This window comes from Drosophila yakuba, chromosome 3R (assembly GCF_016746365.2).
Source record: "Drosophila yakuba strain Tai18E2 chromosome 3R, Prin_Dyak_Tai18E2_2.1, whole genome shotgun sequence".
NCBI classification, from domain to species: Eukaryota; Metazoa; Arthropoda; class Insecta; order Diptera; family Drosophilidae; genus Drosophila; species Drosophila yakuba.
The window spans coordinates 18,666,245-18,682,815 of NC_052530.2; the positions used below are offsets into that span (position 1 = coordinate 18,666,245).

At 44.5% G+C, this 16,571-nt stretch overlaps 1 protein-coding gene across 1 annotated transcript; it reads right to left on the reverse strand.

The window, feature by feature from the left end:
• Nucleotides 1–9,859: 9,859 nt before the first annotated feature.
• Nucleotides 9,860–10,512, reverse strand: LOC6537400. Its single transcript, XM_002097920.3, has one exon. The coding sequence runs from the start codon at nt 10,499–10,501 to the stop codon at nt 9,869–9,871; it is 633 nt and encodes a 210-aa protein (XP_002097956.1). The 5' UTR covers nt 10,502–10,512; the 3' UTR covers nt 9,860–9,868.
• Nucleotides 10,513–16,571: the final 6,059 nt, after the last annotated feature.

Genomic DNA, 16,571 nt, shown 5'->3' on the forward strand with positions numbered 1-16,571 from the left:
GATTATTTCTGTGAGCGGGTGTTTTGCTTATTTTCTAGAATTAATATTAAAGTGGCTTTCATGTTTCTACACTTTTCAATTTAAATGGAATGCTGAACAAATGGTGCCTAATTTGTAACAAGGCGGCAAATCCGAAATGAAGCGAAATTAAAACCACACAAATGCAATTGCTATCCACACGTTTAACTATGTTTCAAATGCAATTTCGCAACATTCCATTCACAACTCAATTCGTTGGGGGAACTGCCGCCGCACTCTGTTTGAATCGCATTTACACCCAATATGTGCTGATTATTTATGCCTTTTATCTGGCAAACGACGCCAGTGCTAACCCATTTAGCCAATTTGGTTGATTTCGCACCCACTGGCCAAACACCCAAACATTCAAACATCCAAACGCACAAACATTCAAACGCCCAAAATCGCTAAATCTGCCACGCCCCACAGATCCTTTGTTCATCCAATTCGGTTTGGAGGCATCTCTCTATCTCTCCATCTGTCTCTCTGTGCAGAAGCTACGAGGGTCGTTTGATAAGTCCGTGACTTTTTGTATTTGCCGCGCACCTGCTCTAAATACAACACTGCTCCTGTCAGCAGTTATCGATTAACAGCTGACTGTAAAATTTTGAGAAAGCTGCGTTTTTTGGTTTGCGTTTTATAGGCATTGAAAGCAGACGATCTCGTGAATTTTAACGAAAATGGAAAAAAGTGAATTTCGTGTGCTAATTAAGCATTATTTTTTGCGTAAAAAATCCATCACCGAAACCAAGGAAAGACTTGATAAATGTTATGGGGACTCTGCACCATCAATTTCAATGGTTAAGAAATGGTTTACTGAGTTCCGTTGTGGTCGTACCAGTACAAGTGATGCCGAACGTTCAGGTCGCCCAAAAGAGGTCGTCATGCCAGAAATCGTCGACAAAATCCATGGAATGATATTGGATGATCGGAGAATGAAAGTGCGTGAGGTAGCTGAGGCTGTAGGCGGGTACATCACATTTTACATGAATATTTGGACATGAAAAAGCTTTCCGCGCGATGGGTGCCGCGATTGCTCACACACGACCATAAGCGCAACCGTGTGACCATTTCAAAGGAGTGTTTGGCGATGTTCAACCGCAATCCAAACGAATTTTTGCGCCGTTTCGTTACCGTAGACGAAACATGGATCCACCACACCACACCAGAGACCAAAGAACAATCAAGACAGTGGGTTTCTCCGGGTGAACGTGCACCAAAGAAGGCCAAGGTGGGTCTGTCGGCCAACAAGGTCATGGCCACAGTTTTTTGGGATGCACAAGGTATCATTCACATCGATTACCTTGAAAAGGGTAAAACGATCACCGGCGAATATTATTCAGAGCTTTTGGACAGATTCGATATTGATTTGAAGCAGAAACGACCGCATTTGGCGAAAAAAAAGTGCTGTTCCATCAGGACAATGCACGGGTGCACACGTGTGTAGTCAGCATGGCAAAATTTCATAAATTGGGCTACGAACTGCTACCCCATCCAGCATATTCTCCAGATTTAGCCCCCTGTGACTATTTTTTGTTTCCAAACATGAAGAAATGGCTCGGCGGTAAGAGATTCGGGTCAAATGAAGAGGTCATCACAGAAACAAACGACTATTTTGAGGGCCTTGAGAAAACCTATTATTTGGAAGGAATAAAAAAATTGGAAAAACGCTGGACTAAATGTATAGAGCTAAAAGGAGATTATGTTGAGAAATAAAACGCTTCTTTGACGAAAAAAATATATTTTATTCAAAAAGTCACGGACTTATCAAACGACCCTCGTAATTACAATTACGAGCCATGGAAAGCGGCTAACTCCCCCACTTGGCAGTCGAGACCCGAAACATAGCCATGCATATTTAATTCTTCTTGCCCGAAATCCCAACTCCCAACTCCCCCCAATTCCACGATTCTTTTGGCGCTTTGCAAGTGTAGCTTAATTTGACAAGAGGGGAGAGGGGAGAGAGGGAACTGGGCTGTTTGGACGGCCAAAAACCATTTGGAACATGCACAATTTTGACACCATCCCAATCGGCCCAGTAACAAGTGCCATTCACATGGACCGGGGCGATTTCATGGGAACTCAATTAATGGAGCATGATCTTAATGGCTTCCTAGTCCCACTGCCCATCACCCACCGCCCATCCCCACGGAGACGGGAACCAGGACGAGGATGAGGACATGACCGTTGGACGGCGGGCAGCGAGGCGTACAAACACATGCCGCTCGCTAAGTGCGCCAAATCAGCAGAACTCTAATTGGAGGCGGCTGCCGTTTCGTCCTTCAAAAAAAAAAAAGGGATGCTGTCGGCGCTAAAAAAAACTTATTTTTGGCGAGGGTAAAGCCAAAAGTCCTACTCCACTTTCCACTTCCCAATTTCCTGATCTGGTGTGCGATGAATTGGCGAGCGTTTGCCGAGCAATTAGGAGGCCAGGCGTCAATATATTTCGATGGCTGATGGGTGATGGGTATGGGTTAGTTGGTTCTTGCTTTATTGGCCCGCGTGCGGCTTTGAAGTTGGTTCAGTTGCGTGGGAGCCAGAGGAGAGCTTCCAAACACTTGACATTGAGTTTTGAACTTTAAGCTTAAAACAACTAGAATGTATGGGGTATGAATATATACTTTAGCTCCAAAGAAAGCAATATTAAGAATGGCTTACAAACTTTAGAATCATTTCAGGACATATGCCACTAATCGACGCAACAACAAGACTCTAATCCAGAGGCCCATATCATTTGCAGTTTAACAACGTAAAGTGAGTTTAGAATGGAGTGCAATCTTGGGAATACTTAAATATTTATGCAGACGATTCGGGGGCAGAATGCTCAATAGCCCACGTGATTTTTACCTTGGCACCCGAAATGCAATCAGAGGCCATAAAGATGGGCCCACCAGCCAGGAGCAGGGCATTCGACTCGACTCCGGGCAAACGAGGCTAATATTTCAGGGCGCGAAGCCATTGCTTTCCGGCTGCCAGGATTTCGCTTGACTGTGTGTTTACGCTTACTGGCAAATTTGTAGCTCGTGGCGTCAACGAGCAGATGGCAGTCGACAAAATACAATTTAAACGTGCAACCGGCGGCGGAACCCGTGGCATGTAATAGATTCCAACTGCGACTCCGATTCCGACTCCGATTCCAGCCAACTTTTTGCACCACGGCCCGCTCGTATGCAAATGTGTTGCGTTCTGCGGAATATCTTTATACAATAATCTTATCAACGCATCGGCTGGCATGTGGCATATAGCATATGGCATGTGGCGTGTGGCATGCGGCGTGTGTGATACGGCATATGGTGCAACAGGGTTATGTGGGAGTTGGCCGCAACCACTTGGCATATTGTGGCTGACAGGTTTATGATGGATTGCTCGCCACCTCGGATTTTTGCGATTGGATTTAAATACGCATTTGTGTTTATGCAAGGAATTGAGCCCTTTTTTATCGTCAGCTTATATGGGATTGCTGTGCTGTGTTGCTATTTGAGCTGAAAATATATTGATACTTTGGCTTGGTGTGGATGGGGCAGATAGCTTGGTATCCCAATTGAAATTCAAGTATAAGTGCCAAGTACTAACTAACTTATCTAATCAAATCGAGATGCTCACGTCCTTGTTGCTCGCATCTTTTGTTGCTAATCATTGAGTGCTTGGCAACAGTGGCTCAAAAATGTGGCACTGCTCCTGCTCCTTGAAGGACTGAAGGTCTGAAGGGCGAAAGGATCTCTCAACTTTTTTGTGCTGCCGCATGCTGTTTGTGTTTTGTGCTCGTTAATGAGATTTATTGCGGGCCACTGTTGCATTATATACATATATATATATATGGGAATATGGGCACATCAGGGCGAGAGCAGCGAGACAAGCAATTTAATTTTTAATTTTCCAAATGAATGCCTTCAAATTAGGCTCGTTGTTGGGGTGATTATCTGCACAATTCACGTGAGCGAGCTTTAAATCGGATGCCATCTATTAAAGTGTAATTTTTCCAGCAGGCCTTTAAGCCATTGTGAAATGTTAAAGCCGACTTAAAGGGACTTTGGCCGGCTTTTTATCGCTTTCCGAGTGGGTGAGCAGAAACTCACAGCCACCCCCCTCTTTCACACTTGACCGATATTCAATTACCCTGCACACTGGCCAGGGTATCGCATGTGTTTCGAGCTCATTCACTTGCCGGCCATTGGGCATTATTTGCCCGCCCGTTGGAGGCACTTGCTCCTGTGACTGATGAAGCTGAAAAGCCTACGGACCTGGATGAACGCCAAAAAAAAACGCGTGTGAAAATGGAATTTTCCCCCCTCCGTAACCCCGTAAACCCCTAACGCCGTAACCTTCGGCGGTTGCGGTAAACGCTGCTCATTTGGCCAGATAATTTATTTTCGCATATTAATTTTACCCGATTCGGACAAGTCGCTGGTAAATGGGAAATTTGTGATAAATGAGCGGCGCTTAAATGCCCGGGGATTCCCCTTCCCCCTCCCCCTCCCCCTCGGCTCAAGGAAATTATTATCCCGAAACGCCCATTAGAGTGTGTGCTCAAGGATATGGCACGTATGTACATACATATATGCATATGCGGCCACATACATGTTGGTGCACTTAAATACAAATTTGGCCAAAAGAGCTACAAATCACAATACCCGACATAACGGCTAGGAAACCAGAGTTTCGAGAAACGATATCCTGGAAATTTATCACTTTATCTTTTGCTTTAGCTTTGCTTAGATGTATATATCATTTTATCCATTCCTCGAAAGATGCATTATAATATCTTGTGTTATCAAACAAATCACTTATGAGCATGATTCTCATTCCTAAAATATGGAAAATGTTTGTATGCAGAGTTCTTGCCAATCTGTCCCACTTTTTTATGAGTGCAGATAGCTGCCTATTTAATTGCTTTCTGAGCCTTTTGGCGCGGATCTGTGTCGTTGGAAACAATGTGTCATATGCAACGCACAAACAAGCCGTTGACGGCTCACAAAATCGCTGAATTTATCAGGCTTACACGGCGGACGCAAAAAGACGCAAAAGTGATGGATGTTTGCTGGTTTGCTAATGGAGAAGGCAAAAATAAATTAGTTGTGGTTCATCTCGCGCCCCTTGAACTATACGCTGTCTCACTTATCTCATTAATGGTCGCCCTTTCGTTCGTTCGTTGGACTAAATTCTTGGCTGTGTCGCCGGAAGTATGCAACGCGCAAGATGCTTCGACATTTTCCAGCTTGATGGCGTTATTAATTTCCTCAATGGGCGGACAGCAGGAATGGCTCGATGCCTCGATGCCTCGATGGCTTCATACATTTTTGCGCATGGCTCGATTATTGAAAAATTCTTTAGTCATCGCTTCGAGAATGGCAAACTGACAACACGGCCGGAGAAAAACATCAGCACCAGAAGCGAGAACAACAGGATCTGGACCAGGTCTATATCCTCTCCTCCCCTCTGCTGTCCTCTACTGCCAACTCGAAGGTCCTGCAGGCTGCACTTGCTGTCGCCTCATGCCATTCAAGGCGAAGAGAACAGTTGGAAAAACATGAAAGCATGCCATCAAGGAGCGGCTGTTGTGGGTGGTGGAAAAGCGGTGGAAAAGCGGGGGAAATATGACAGAGGTAGAGCGATTAAAAAACAAGAGTTTCAGAACAGCTGCAAAAAAACTGGGAAAGCTTTCATCTATGATTTTTTAAAAGTCAATTTAATGGGATTTATTCATTACAAATTATTTTTATTAAATAATTATGTCGCTTTGTTTAATATTAATATGCTGCTCAAATAGCTTGCTAAAATGATTTATATTAAATAATTATGTCGTTTTGTATAATATTAATATGCTGCTTAAATAACATGTTAACACATTGCCATTGAATGATAATAAAACAAGTTTTGTATTACAAAGTTGAGGAAATGCCAAATAAATTGAGTTTTTATTATCCGCATAGTTGTACATGAAAAGTGCATTTGAAATCGCATTAGGCTACTTCCTTCCAATTTGCTAATCGAATCGGGGCAACTTTTTACACACACAAACTTTGTGTCCAAGTATGCACAACGAACTCGAGATTTCAATTAGAAAAGCTGCCGTCTGGTTATAAAATCACAAATAAAATATATAAACCAAGTGTGCCGCATTTAAGAGCGCAAACTTTCGCATGCATACCACATTTGTGATTTGTTTTATGGTGTGACACATTAGCGAAATTGCGCTAAATAATTCTCGGGCAATAAATTTAATGATGCATTAAGCGCGAACTTCTTAAGGCGTCGCATCCTGCAGCATCCTCGCATCCTCGCTGCCTCGTGGGTGTCGTTTCCCCTCTCGAACCTCTCACCCATTCATTTGCAATCATTTGGCGGGTCGTGACTCCAGTTTTTCGCCAAACCGGAAGCTCCCGGCCGCTTGCCAACTTCCGGCGAGGCTGCGACGCGTCGCTGGGAATTTTAACATTTCAACTTGGCACATTCGGCGAATTATTCAAATTCTTGTCATTGCAGCAAAAGAAAAAAAAGTGCCACAGAAGACAGCCCCCCTAGGAGCCCCAATGAGAATGAAATGAACGGCATAAACTAGAAGGCGAGGCAAATAAAAAATGGAAAGAGTCGCATTTCTGGCTGGAATTGGCAAGGATTTATTTGTCAGTCTGTGTGTGTGTGTGCAACGTACATATACTCACTATTAAATGTTACGTAAGGCGGCCTTTCGAGCGGCAAATAAAATGTGTGCTCACATTTTTGTAATTTTGGATAAATTGCTCGTTTATTGCCGGGGCATGTTGTTCCCAGGATTCCCCTATTTAAATACGCAGCTGAGAATTCAGAGAAATACAGAGAAATGCCAGGGGAGTAGGGGAGAGGGGTGGTTTAGGTAGGAAGGACTCCAAGTGTCGCATTGTTTTGTGCTCCTTTTATTCTAGGCGCCTTTGCCGGCGCTCTGAATAATTAATATTGCGCATACGACGTGTTGCTCCGTCTGCCAGTCTGCTAGTCTCCTAGTCAGCACATCCCTGGCCAACGGATGCCGTTTCACTTTATTATGCTAATCAGCGCTGACTCGGCTCTGTGCTGTGTGCTCTGTGCATATGCAAATTGCAATATCTGCCGACGGACTGCAAACTCGCAACTTGAAGTCATTAGCCTGCTTAGAAATACCGAAACGATGCTACGGCGATGGTTTACTTGTCTTGAGTGGGGCATAAATTATGATTACTTAGTGCCACATAAATCAAACTGATGTTGAGCATTACAACAACAACAACAACAATTACAACAGCAACTGCGACCAAGTCAGCTAATTTGTCAAATCATGAGCGCAGAGTTGTGGTATTTTGGCAGCAAATCGGTGGAACAACATTGCCATCCTGTGCATTACAAGTTACAAGTTATTTGTCAAACAGCCAAATTAGCGTGTGTTTTGCAAAATGTAACAGAAAATCTAATGCGCTGTTTGGTTTGCGTATTTTCCATTCGTGCGGCAAGCAAATATTTCGGGTTTATATTGGTTATTACATGCTTTACATATGCAAACGAGCTTACGCACTTACAAAGTATTTAATATACATTTTAAATTCATCGATCCTTTACGTTGCATTGAACTCTAATTAAATGAACTTGCCACAAGCCTAATCTAGTCCACACTGTGAGTCTGCGTTGTACTTAACCCTCCACAAAGGTCGATGTCCTTTTGTCCTTCTGCTTTCAAGCTAAGACTGTATTGTATAGCTGATGAGATTGTAGCAATTAAGCTGCTTATTGAACGCTGGGGAAAATGGGTTTAGTTGCCCTCAGCAGGAAGCGCCTTTAAAGCCGCAGCCACAGGACTCCTGTTGCTTTAGCAGGATGTTCGGAGTGGTCCGGACTCCGGACTCCGGATGCCTCTCCGGTTGGACAGCCATTCTCCGGTCTTGGCTGCGGTTCAAGAAACTCACAAGTGACACTTGCTCGAAAGATAAATGCGAACGTAACTTTTGCCATCAAATGTTGCCAATCTACGGCGATGCTCCGAACTCCGTTCGTTGTGCCACTGCAATTCGGTGGTGTTGCCTTCACCTTCGTCCATTCACCACTCCAGTGAACTGAGTGGACCGGGACCAGGACTCCTACCAAGCCACTCTCCGTCCGGATACCTCGACCCCGGCTCATCATGGGCATCGCATCCATCGTGTGCACGGTAGCGACCGTGTCCGAGTTTCACTTCCAAGTCCAACTCACAGGCCGTGGAAGTCACATTTACTTACTGATTTATGGGCGCTTCCGTGCTCCGGGTTTTATCTGTTGAGTTTTTGGCGTAATCATTTCAAGTCAAAATGTTTTCAAAAGGCGACGGCACCCGGCCTCACTCAGCAGGAGGAGGAGAGTGGAGTGGAGTGGAGCTCAGTGGAGTCCCGGCTGTGGAGAGTCCAATCCGGCAATGGGTCGTTGATAAATGACAGCAAGTTTATCTCCACATTTGCCCATAAATTGCGCACTACAAAACGGCAGTCCTCTTCGACAGGACAGGAGGTGGACCCTACTTTGCTTCCGGCCTTTAAATTATGTTTAGTGCAAAAGGCTTGCAGTTAGCATATTCAAGGCTTAAAGGAACAAGGAAAGAGGAGTGAGGAGCCAGGAGTGAGGAGTGCGGAGCTGAACCGGACAGGAAACGCCTCATATGTCAGCTTTGTCGGGAAATTGCTGCAGAATTAATGGACGATGGAATTTTCAAGTGAATACCCTACGATGTGTGAACTTTGCCTGGGGTAAAGTTAAAGAGAGGAAAATATTAATAAATAGCTGCAGCAAAATGGGTTATCCTTTTTTGCATAGATGCCCTTGAGTGGAACAAACATGTTTGCCTCTTCACTCAGTTATTATTTCGAGATATACGTTATTATTTCGAGATATAAGGAAAACATCCATTGATCGCTACGAATGGCAAAACCCCAGGCCTCGGGCTAAACACTGTCCGCACCCAGCTGAAAAATTGCATTTGCATTTGCTAAATAATTTACCACACATACTGGCCCCGGGGCAGTTGTAAATTGAAGACAAATGGACGCAACCCACCGAACAAAACTCCCAAACCCATTGGGTTTGCAAAGAATTATATTTCTATATTGTTGTTTTCATGGTTGGTGGGGGAAACTTTTAAAGTTCCAGCCTTGATAGAGGCCAGTGGGGCAAATGTTTTAAAACAAACACCAACGACCGCTCAGACTAATGACCCAAACTCCAGTGGCCAGTGGCCAGTGGCCAAGTGGGCTGTGTGTTTTCCGCCCGCTGGACGCGTTGACGTGCTGTTAATTAATATTAAACTCATTTCCACATTCTGGCATTGAAATGCCAGCAGCAATCGCCGGACAGGAGATTCCGCCTCCCCGATTCCGGTCGCGTTTCATTGAATGTTGTGTTCAGCTTGTGCGTGTGTGTATAATTATTTCACGGCTGTCCTGCTACATCCTCCCAATCTCCCATCCTCCATTCCGAACTGGCCAAAATTCACTAAGCCCATTAGTAGGTGTCCTACACATACGTGTGCAGGATTACTTAATGAGAAGGCCGTATATTTCGGGCATCACATAATTCTGGCAAACTGTGTGCTTGTCATTTAAATTTAAGCGACTTAAGTGCGCTAGTGAGCCCGTTTGCATGTTGATTTCCCACATTACGCATACGCCCCGTCAGCCAGCGTGTCCTTAATTACAATTGATGGTAATAGTGCTGGTGATTCGCAGGCGGATCACGCAGCCAGTGCGCCAAAACTAATTAAAATGTTTATCAACTTTGTAATTGTCACACCCTAATTGTGGCAGCACGTGATACAATTCAATTCAATTCGAAATGAAACGAAACAAAAACTGCTTATTTCAGTATCAGAATCAGGTATTTATTCATTGACCTCCAGCAGCAGGCTGATCAGTTCCATGGGCGACTTTTTGCACCTGCTGGCATAGGCCGCCTGGCAGTCGCCGCCCCTCTTGCCAAAGTGCTCCGATGTGTGGTACTCTCGATCCGAGCTTTGTGCCAGCTGGTCCACCGAACTGGAGGGCCTCAACACTATGTCCATGATCTCGCCCAGCAGGCCGGACTCGTGGTTCAGCGGCAGTGCGGCATGCTCACAAATCAGCCGGAGCAGACAACTCCGGCCGGGCAAGCCCATGTTCTCGATGACCATCTCGATGCCGCGGTAAATGATCCAGCGATATAGTGCTCCGTAGGGGGAATCCTTCTCCTTCTCCTGCTCCCTGCCCGTAATGGCCATCGGCTTGAGGTAGACCCTGGTTATCTCCGTGGAATTGGTGGGCAGATAGTACTCCGCCTTGAGCACATAGCCCGAGGTAACCGACTCAAAGTGCAGATTCTCCACGGGAATACCAATGCCGCCGATGAACTGCACACGCGTGGGACTCGTTGGCGGAAAGATCAGCGATCTGGTCAAGCGTTTTAGGTGACCCTCGCCGGAGCACCAGTGCATCCAGCTTAGGAACAGGTATATTCGTATAACAACTTCTAGTCTCATTTTGCTGCCGTTTGCTGCGAGAATCAGCGGTAAACTGAGCCATGCGTTTTCGCACCTCAACTCACTCACTTTCTTCTGGCGGCGGCTTGTTTGGCTTGTTTGTTTTGGCCAAAGAGAGTTTTTAAGGCCCGAATCCAGTGCAATTAGCACTTTGGTGGCAACTCACTGATCTAGTTAAACCAATTTCACTAACGACCATGAAACAGACGGCGCCAAAGTGCAGTCTAAAGAGTATTCAAAGAACTCCACCAACATGTTTAACCATATCATCTCATTTAGCCGAGCACTTCGAAGCGCAAAAGCAGTTCAAATAAAATGAGCATCGTAGTCTGTAAATATTTACTCTATTCAAACGACTGCGACTTACACTCTTCTAGTGACTAGGAATCACAAGTAATCCAACTACTTTAGGCAACCTCACAGTAAAGTAACTTAAGTAAAGTGCACAATTGCATGAACCGATGGAAAAGGATTGCTAAACGCGTATGAGGATTGCCTGCAAAATGTGTGAGCATGAGCATTGGCATTAAGACAGTAACCGGAGTGGCGGTATGATTCGCATTCGGATTGGGATGGGAATAGAGATGGAGATGGGGATTGGGTCTTTTGCTGGAATGCGGAGCGGAAGTTATGCCCTCAACGACTTGAGTAAGTTAAGTGAATTGCCGTTGCATCGGGCGCTGCAAGGCAAAAGAAGCGGAAAATGCGGGATGAGCTCTGAAAGGGCGTAGCCCGGGACTTGAGAACTAAAAAAAAAATAAAAAAAACAAAACAGCTCCCGAGGGATGTGAAAGCACTTGGGTGACGACACTGACCTGGACAGGAAAACGAGAAATGCAACGATTGAGGGAGAGAGTCAGAGAGTCAGAGATTAGAGAAAAGCGGGAATCAGCACAAAAAAAATACAAGAATATTTCCACTCCGCAGGGGGAAAATGGAAACGCATAAAAAGGACTGAAACTGTTGGAAAAACTAGTTGATTTCTCGATGTTCCTGCTGCCATTCCTACTCCGTCTAGACATTGTATTGTGTTCAGGGCTATTTATTAAGCTGGCGATTTAATGTGCAGATGGCAGTGCTCTAAAACGGATACTAAATATGGCAGAACACAGGGATCAACATATTCTAAAAAATTCTTCTAAAATTACTTTTCAAACTCAGCATCTTCAATATAACTTTCTTTTTAAAATGTAAAACCTAAGCAAACCTTAAATAAATTTTAATTGCACTTATTTGACATTCGCCTGTCACTAAGTGCAGCTTTACCATCCTTTTGTAATCGCCTCTTTTATTTATTTTATAGCTCTAGCATTAAAGTCGATGGGAAATTTAAGGGAACTGTAACTAAGCAAATGCCTCTTTAAGTAGATGAAAAAGCAAGTAAGGGAAAAGTAATTTATCCATAGTTTTTCTTAACATTTCCATTTCGGAAACTGGAGCACCGCGGAGGCAATAAAAACTTGGACAATGCAATGCGGCAACGCGGAACTCGCAACTTGCAACTTGCAACGTGGATGGCAGCAGATGAGGAACCGCAACGGAGGCCACCAAACTTTCACCTGCAGCACTTTATGTGCATCGTTAACCGCTGCAGTGGTGAACTTCGGGCCAACAACTAGTATGCAAAATGAAGGCAAAACTCGCCCAAGGCGACTGGCTATCGATTCCCACCGGTGGCAAGCCAAATCAATTATGTTGACAGGACACCAGGAGAACACCATGCGAGGTAATGCAGAGGTAAGCGTTGCTGTGAAACAGTTTAAATGCCAGAACGTTTGGGCGACGGGCGCACGTGTCGTATGCGTAATGAGCGTCCCTAAAACAGAAATGCATTCATCACCGCCTGGCTGGAAGTGGGTGGAAGTGGGTGGTGCTGTGTGCTGGGTGCTTGGAGCTTTGCAAGTGTCGTCGTTGGCACATCTTGACCTCGCCGAGCCTCGAAATTACCTCGTTCGTGCTCCAGGGCGCCGCAAATCCTTTGGCCAAACGACGAGGAGAGCTCGTCTGGCAAATGAATGTGTCTTACTTATGCTTATTTAGTTTCTGGCCCAAAAGGAGCAGAAGCTGAAGCTGAAGCTAAAGCTAAAGCTAAATAGAGAGAGAGAGAGAGTGGGAATGGGCGTGGGTAATGAGTTAAATTATTATGCAAACGACGGCTCCATGTCTTCAGCTTGGAAATGTGTGCTCCACATAAACAAAACACTCGAAATGTGTGCCGGGGACAAACAGAGCTCCTGAAGCCAGTCGGCAGTAGGCAAGAAAGGCAATAGGCAGTAGTTAGAGTAGCAGAGAAGAAGATGCTTTCCGGGAGGCCAGGCGGCATAAATGTAGATTAGATTAGGAACAGGAGGGGGGAATGCGGGGCAGGAAGCTGCTCACTCAATGCAAGTGGCATCATTTGGAGCACTCCGTGAATCTTCAGCACAGCACAAACACACACACACACCACCCTCTGCATCAATGCCAGCCATATTATTTATGGACTTTGCACACAATAATTGGCAAGCTTTCCGCTCCACAGCGCACTGGTCAGCAAAAGGACATTTCGCATTGGGATCGGAAATCAGAAATGGGAATGGTATGGGAATTGGATGGACTCTGGATGGGATTGGCTGGTTTGTTGACTCCCAAATAATTGTTCTGTTTTGCGAGGCTATAAAAAGCATCGACGAACAGGTGTACGTATTTGGCAATCAGCTCGAATTTATGATTGTATGCCTGACAAGCAGCAGAAGAAGAAATTTCTTAAAAAAAAAATTGTATAAAAATCATTATTGTATCGACCATTAGGATGTCAGCTAATTGTATTAATTATTCAATTTAAGTTTTTATAGTAATTAATATTTAAAATATGCCAACGGAAGTATAAAGGCAATTCAATTTGTTTTGTCATATACTGCCAATTATAAAAATTGTATCAAATACGCGTGCACATCATAAAAACAAAATTCCGCACTACTTGGGAAAAAAGAAATAAATGCATACCTTACGAATTGGGAATTTTCCAACTAATTGGTTCACTGAAATAAAAGTGGAAATAGCGAGTTTAAAGGTCGGAACAATACTGCAAACTTTATTGCAAAAGCATGGCACTGACTTTGATGAGTTCTAAAATTTGCTGTCCCATGACATCCTTGATTTTGTCACAGGATTTCACACATGACACAATAACTTCCGAAGCGAAATCAATTTACAAGCCAAATATTTGGGCCATAACAACGACAAGGCCCCAAAAACTGGTTCTAATTATGCATGGTCACCATGCGGGTCACTTAACGAATTTGAATGCAAAGCTGGATGGGTCAAAAAGGTGTCCACGTGTCCTAGTCTACCAGTGTCCCAATGTCCAAGTGTCCAAGTGTCCACGTGTCCACGTGTCCATGTGCCCACGTATCCATGTTCCCGAATCTGTGTATGTATGCTCCTTTGGCACGGCCCGAATATGGGAAATGTATGCAAATGACCGGAAAACAGCAAACATTCTAATCGGCCATTGTGTTTGTGTGCTTTTTGTTGATATGGAGTTGTCTGTGCTTGTTTTGCTGATTTCGAAGGGGCGAACTTAAATGCCATGCCAAAGGATAACCAGCCTGGGCCATAAGAAGGATTCCAGCAGATTGGAATGGATGGGTATTCGCAGGTAAGTTACTTTGTAGTATGCCAGAAATATGAACCCATTAGAAAAATATCTTTGGAAATATCTAACGCGATTGAAGCTCTGTAAAATTAAAGTGCAAAATACAGAGAAACTTCAGTTCCCAGCCTAATTGATTTGAATTTTATGTGGAATTACACATTCCCCAATAACAAGGTTACAGTCTGCCAAACTCTTATTAAAAGTTTCGGTGCTGACCAAAAGCTCTTTATTTAGACGTGTGGGTGAAGGTGGCTGGAAGCCCTTTAAATGAGTTGAAATTGAAACACCCGGCCAGGACACGCTGGCAACTGTATTCAAATATTTAATCCAACCGGGCAGACTGCATTCACAATAAACCCCACTCGCCCACTTGCCACCATCGGTGGCAGCCACATAAAGAACAGCTGTGTCCACCGTGCTGAATTTCATGACACACCGAATGAAAAACCCTGACTGGAGCATTGGGCTGGAACTGGGAACTGGGATGTGGATGTGGATGTGGAGCAGTTGGGGGAGTGGGGCTTAGGATGTCGACTCTCTGGCCTTTTCGTGTTTAATTGAGTTTGAAATAGGTGCCAGCTTCTCTGGCCTCCCAGCCGGTGGGCTCTGAAATTGGCTTAGTTGCGAGTTGCCATCGAAACAGAAAACCGAAGGATATATGAAAGGAGTGTGAGTGCAGCTGCCCTTTTATTTTCCAAATTTCACTTAAACATTAATGTATAGGTTTCCAAAGACTTTGCGGGGGCATAAACAATAAGGAGTGACTGTAAAGTGGCTGCATTGCAATGTCAAAATGTAATCCTTAATCGGGCCAAATCCCAACCCTTTCCAGTAATTCCCCGTAATTCCGCTTTCTGTTTGCCCGGCAATCCTTTAGCCCAATTCATTTATTTCAATTGTTGCCGCAGCTTCCGCTGTTTGCCGACAAAAGGCCGTAGTCAACTATACGGCTATACGTAATAAGCACTTTTTATTCGGGGCACATTGTGAACGCGGCAATTTTATTGTTTCCGGGGGCGTTCAGATCGGCAGTGGGTTTACTGTGGGCTAAGTCCCTAGCTTTTTCCCAGAAATTATGGCCACGGGGTTTAAAGTGGCACAAAAAGAGGGCAACAGAAGTCGTGGTGATTTAAACACAAAAAAACGTGTTCATTTACAATCAAAGTCTTGTAGGTTTTATAAAGATTTCACATTACTATCTATTTTCTTTTCCTATAGTTATTGTTTCGGTACTGCAGTTTAAATATTGTAAAGGAACTTAATACTTGTCACAACATCTTTATTATAAACCCATTGTATGGAACTTCAGCTTTAATTCGCCTACGCCCCCGCTTTACCCCAAATGGGCGTGGCTGATGGCGCCACGCGCTTTGAAATTTGCCTACATTCGTTTCATTTTATAACCCGAAACAAATAAAACAAAGCAAAGTTTTTCAACTTTTTGTTTGGTCCTCCTTGAATGACATCGTTGTCTGTCAACTTATTTTCATGTGCCAGCGAGGCAGCCGATTGAAGGCAAGCGCAAGCAGGTGCTGCCCGAAATTTACTTACCAAGTACTTACTTGCCTATTTCAAAAGCCATTTGTATAAACGGCAAAGGTTTTGGGAGCCCCAAGTCCCCGAAGAAATGTAATAAAATAAGCCGCCACTTGGCAGCTGCATAAACAAATACCTGATAAAGATAGCTGCAAAGCTGAAGCGGAAAAACGGGCGGCGTTTTGTTTGGAGATTCGGGTCCACTCGAAAAAGTATTTGCATAAAATGTTGCAGCATTAGCGGCAGCCACTACACATTGGGACAATCCAGGGGGAATAGCCGGCGATCCCGGTATTGTTCCGGTATTTTTTATTAAATTTTATTATTATGTTTTGCATAATTTTTGCCCTTTTTTTTTGTTAGCTGGCCAGAAATTAGGAGCGGTATGCCTTGGAGGACATTGCTGGCGAAGAACCCTTGGCATTCAGCCTAACTCCGACGATCCGGCCAAATACTTTTGGCAAGCTGGCGAAGTTCCTCAAGTGGAAGGCTTTGATTTAAATGTAGACAAATTCGCTTAATGCCCGCGAGTTCAGCTCTTTAACGATTTCCGCTTGCTGGGCAAAGAACTTGAATACAAGTCGAATAGCCAAAGCATATTTACAGCACCCCGGGGACTCGAAGGACTGCAAAGGAGTCTGTAGTCAGGAGAAGACCAGAAAAATAGCCGCCAAAGTTGCTCACAGCGCGACCGCACGAAACTCGAATGCGACAATTAATTTCAGTGAATTATGACCGCAGAGTGGAAAATGGCGCTAATGTGACGGCCTTTGCCAATTTGCTGTTCGCTGTTCGCTGTTTGCTCTCTGCAGTTTTTCCAGGCCACACCAGACCGACCGAAAAACACGAACAGCTGTCAGGGCATCCGTTTTTGTTGCTGGCCACGAATCTGCGACT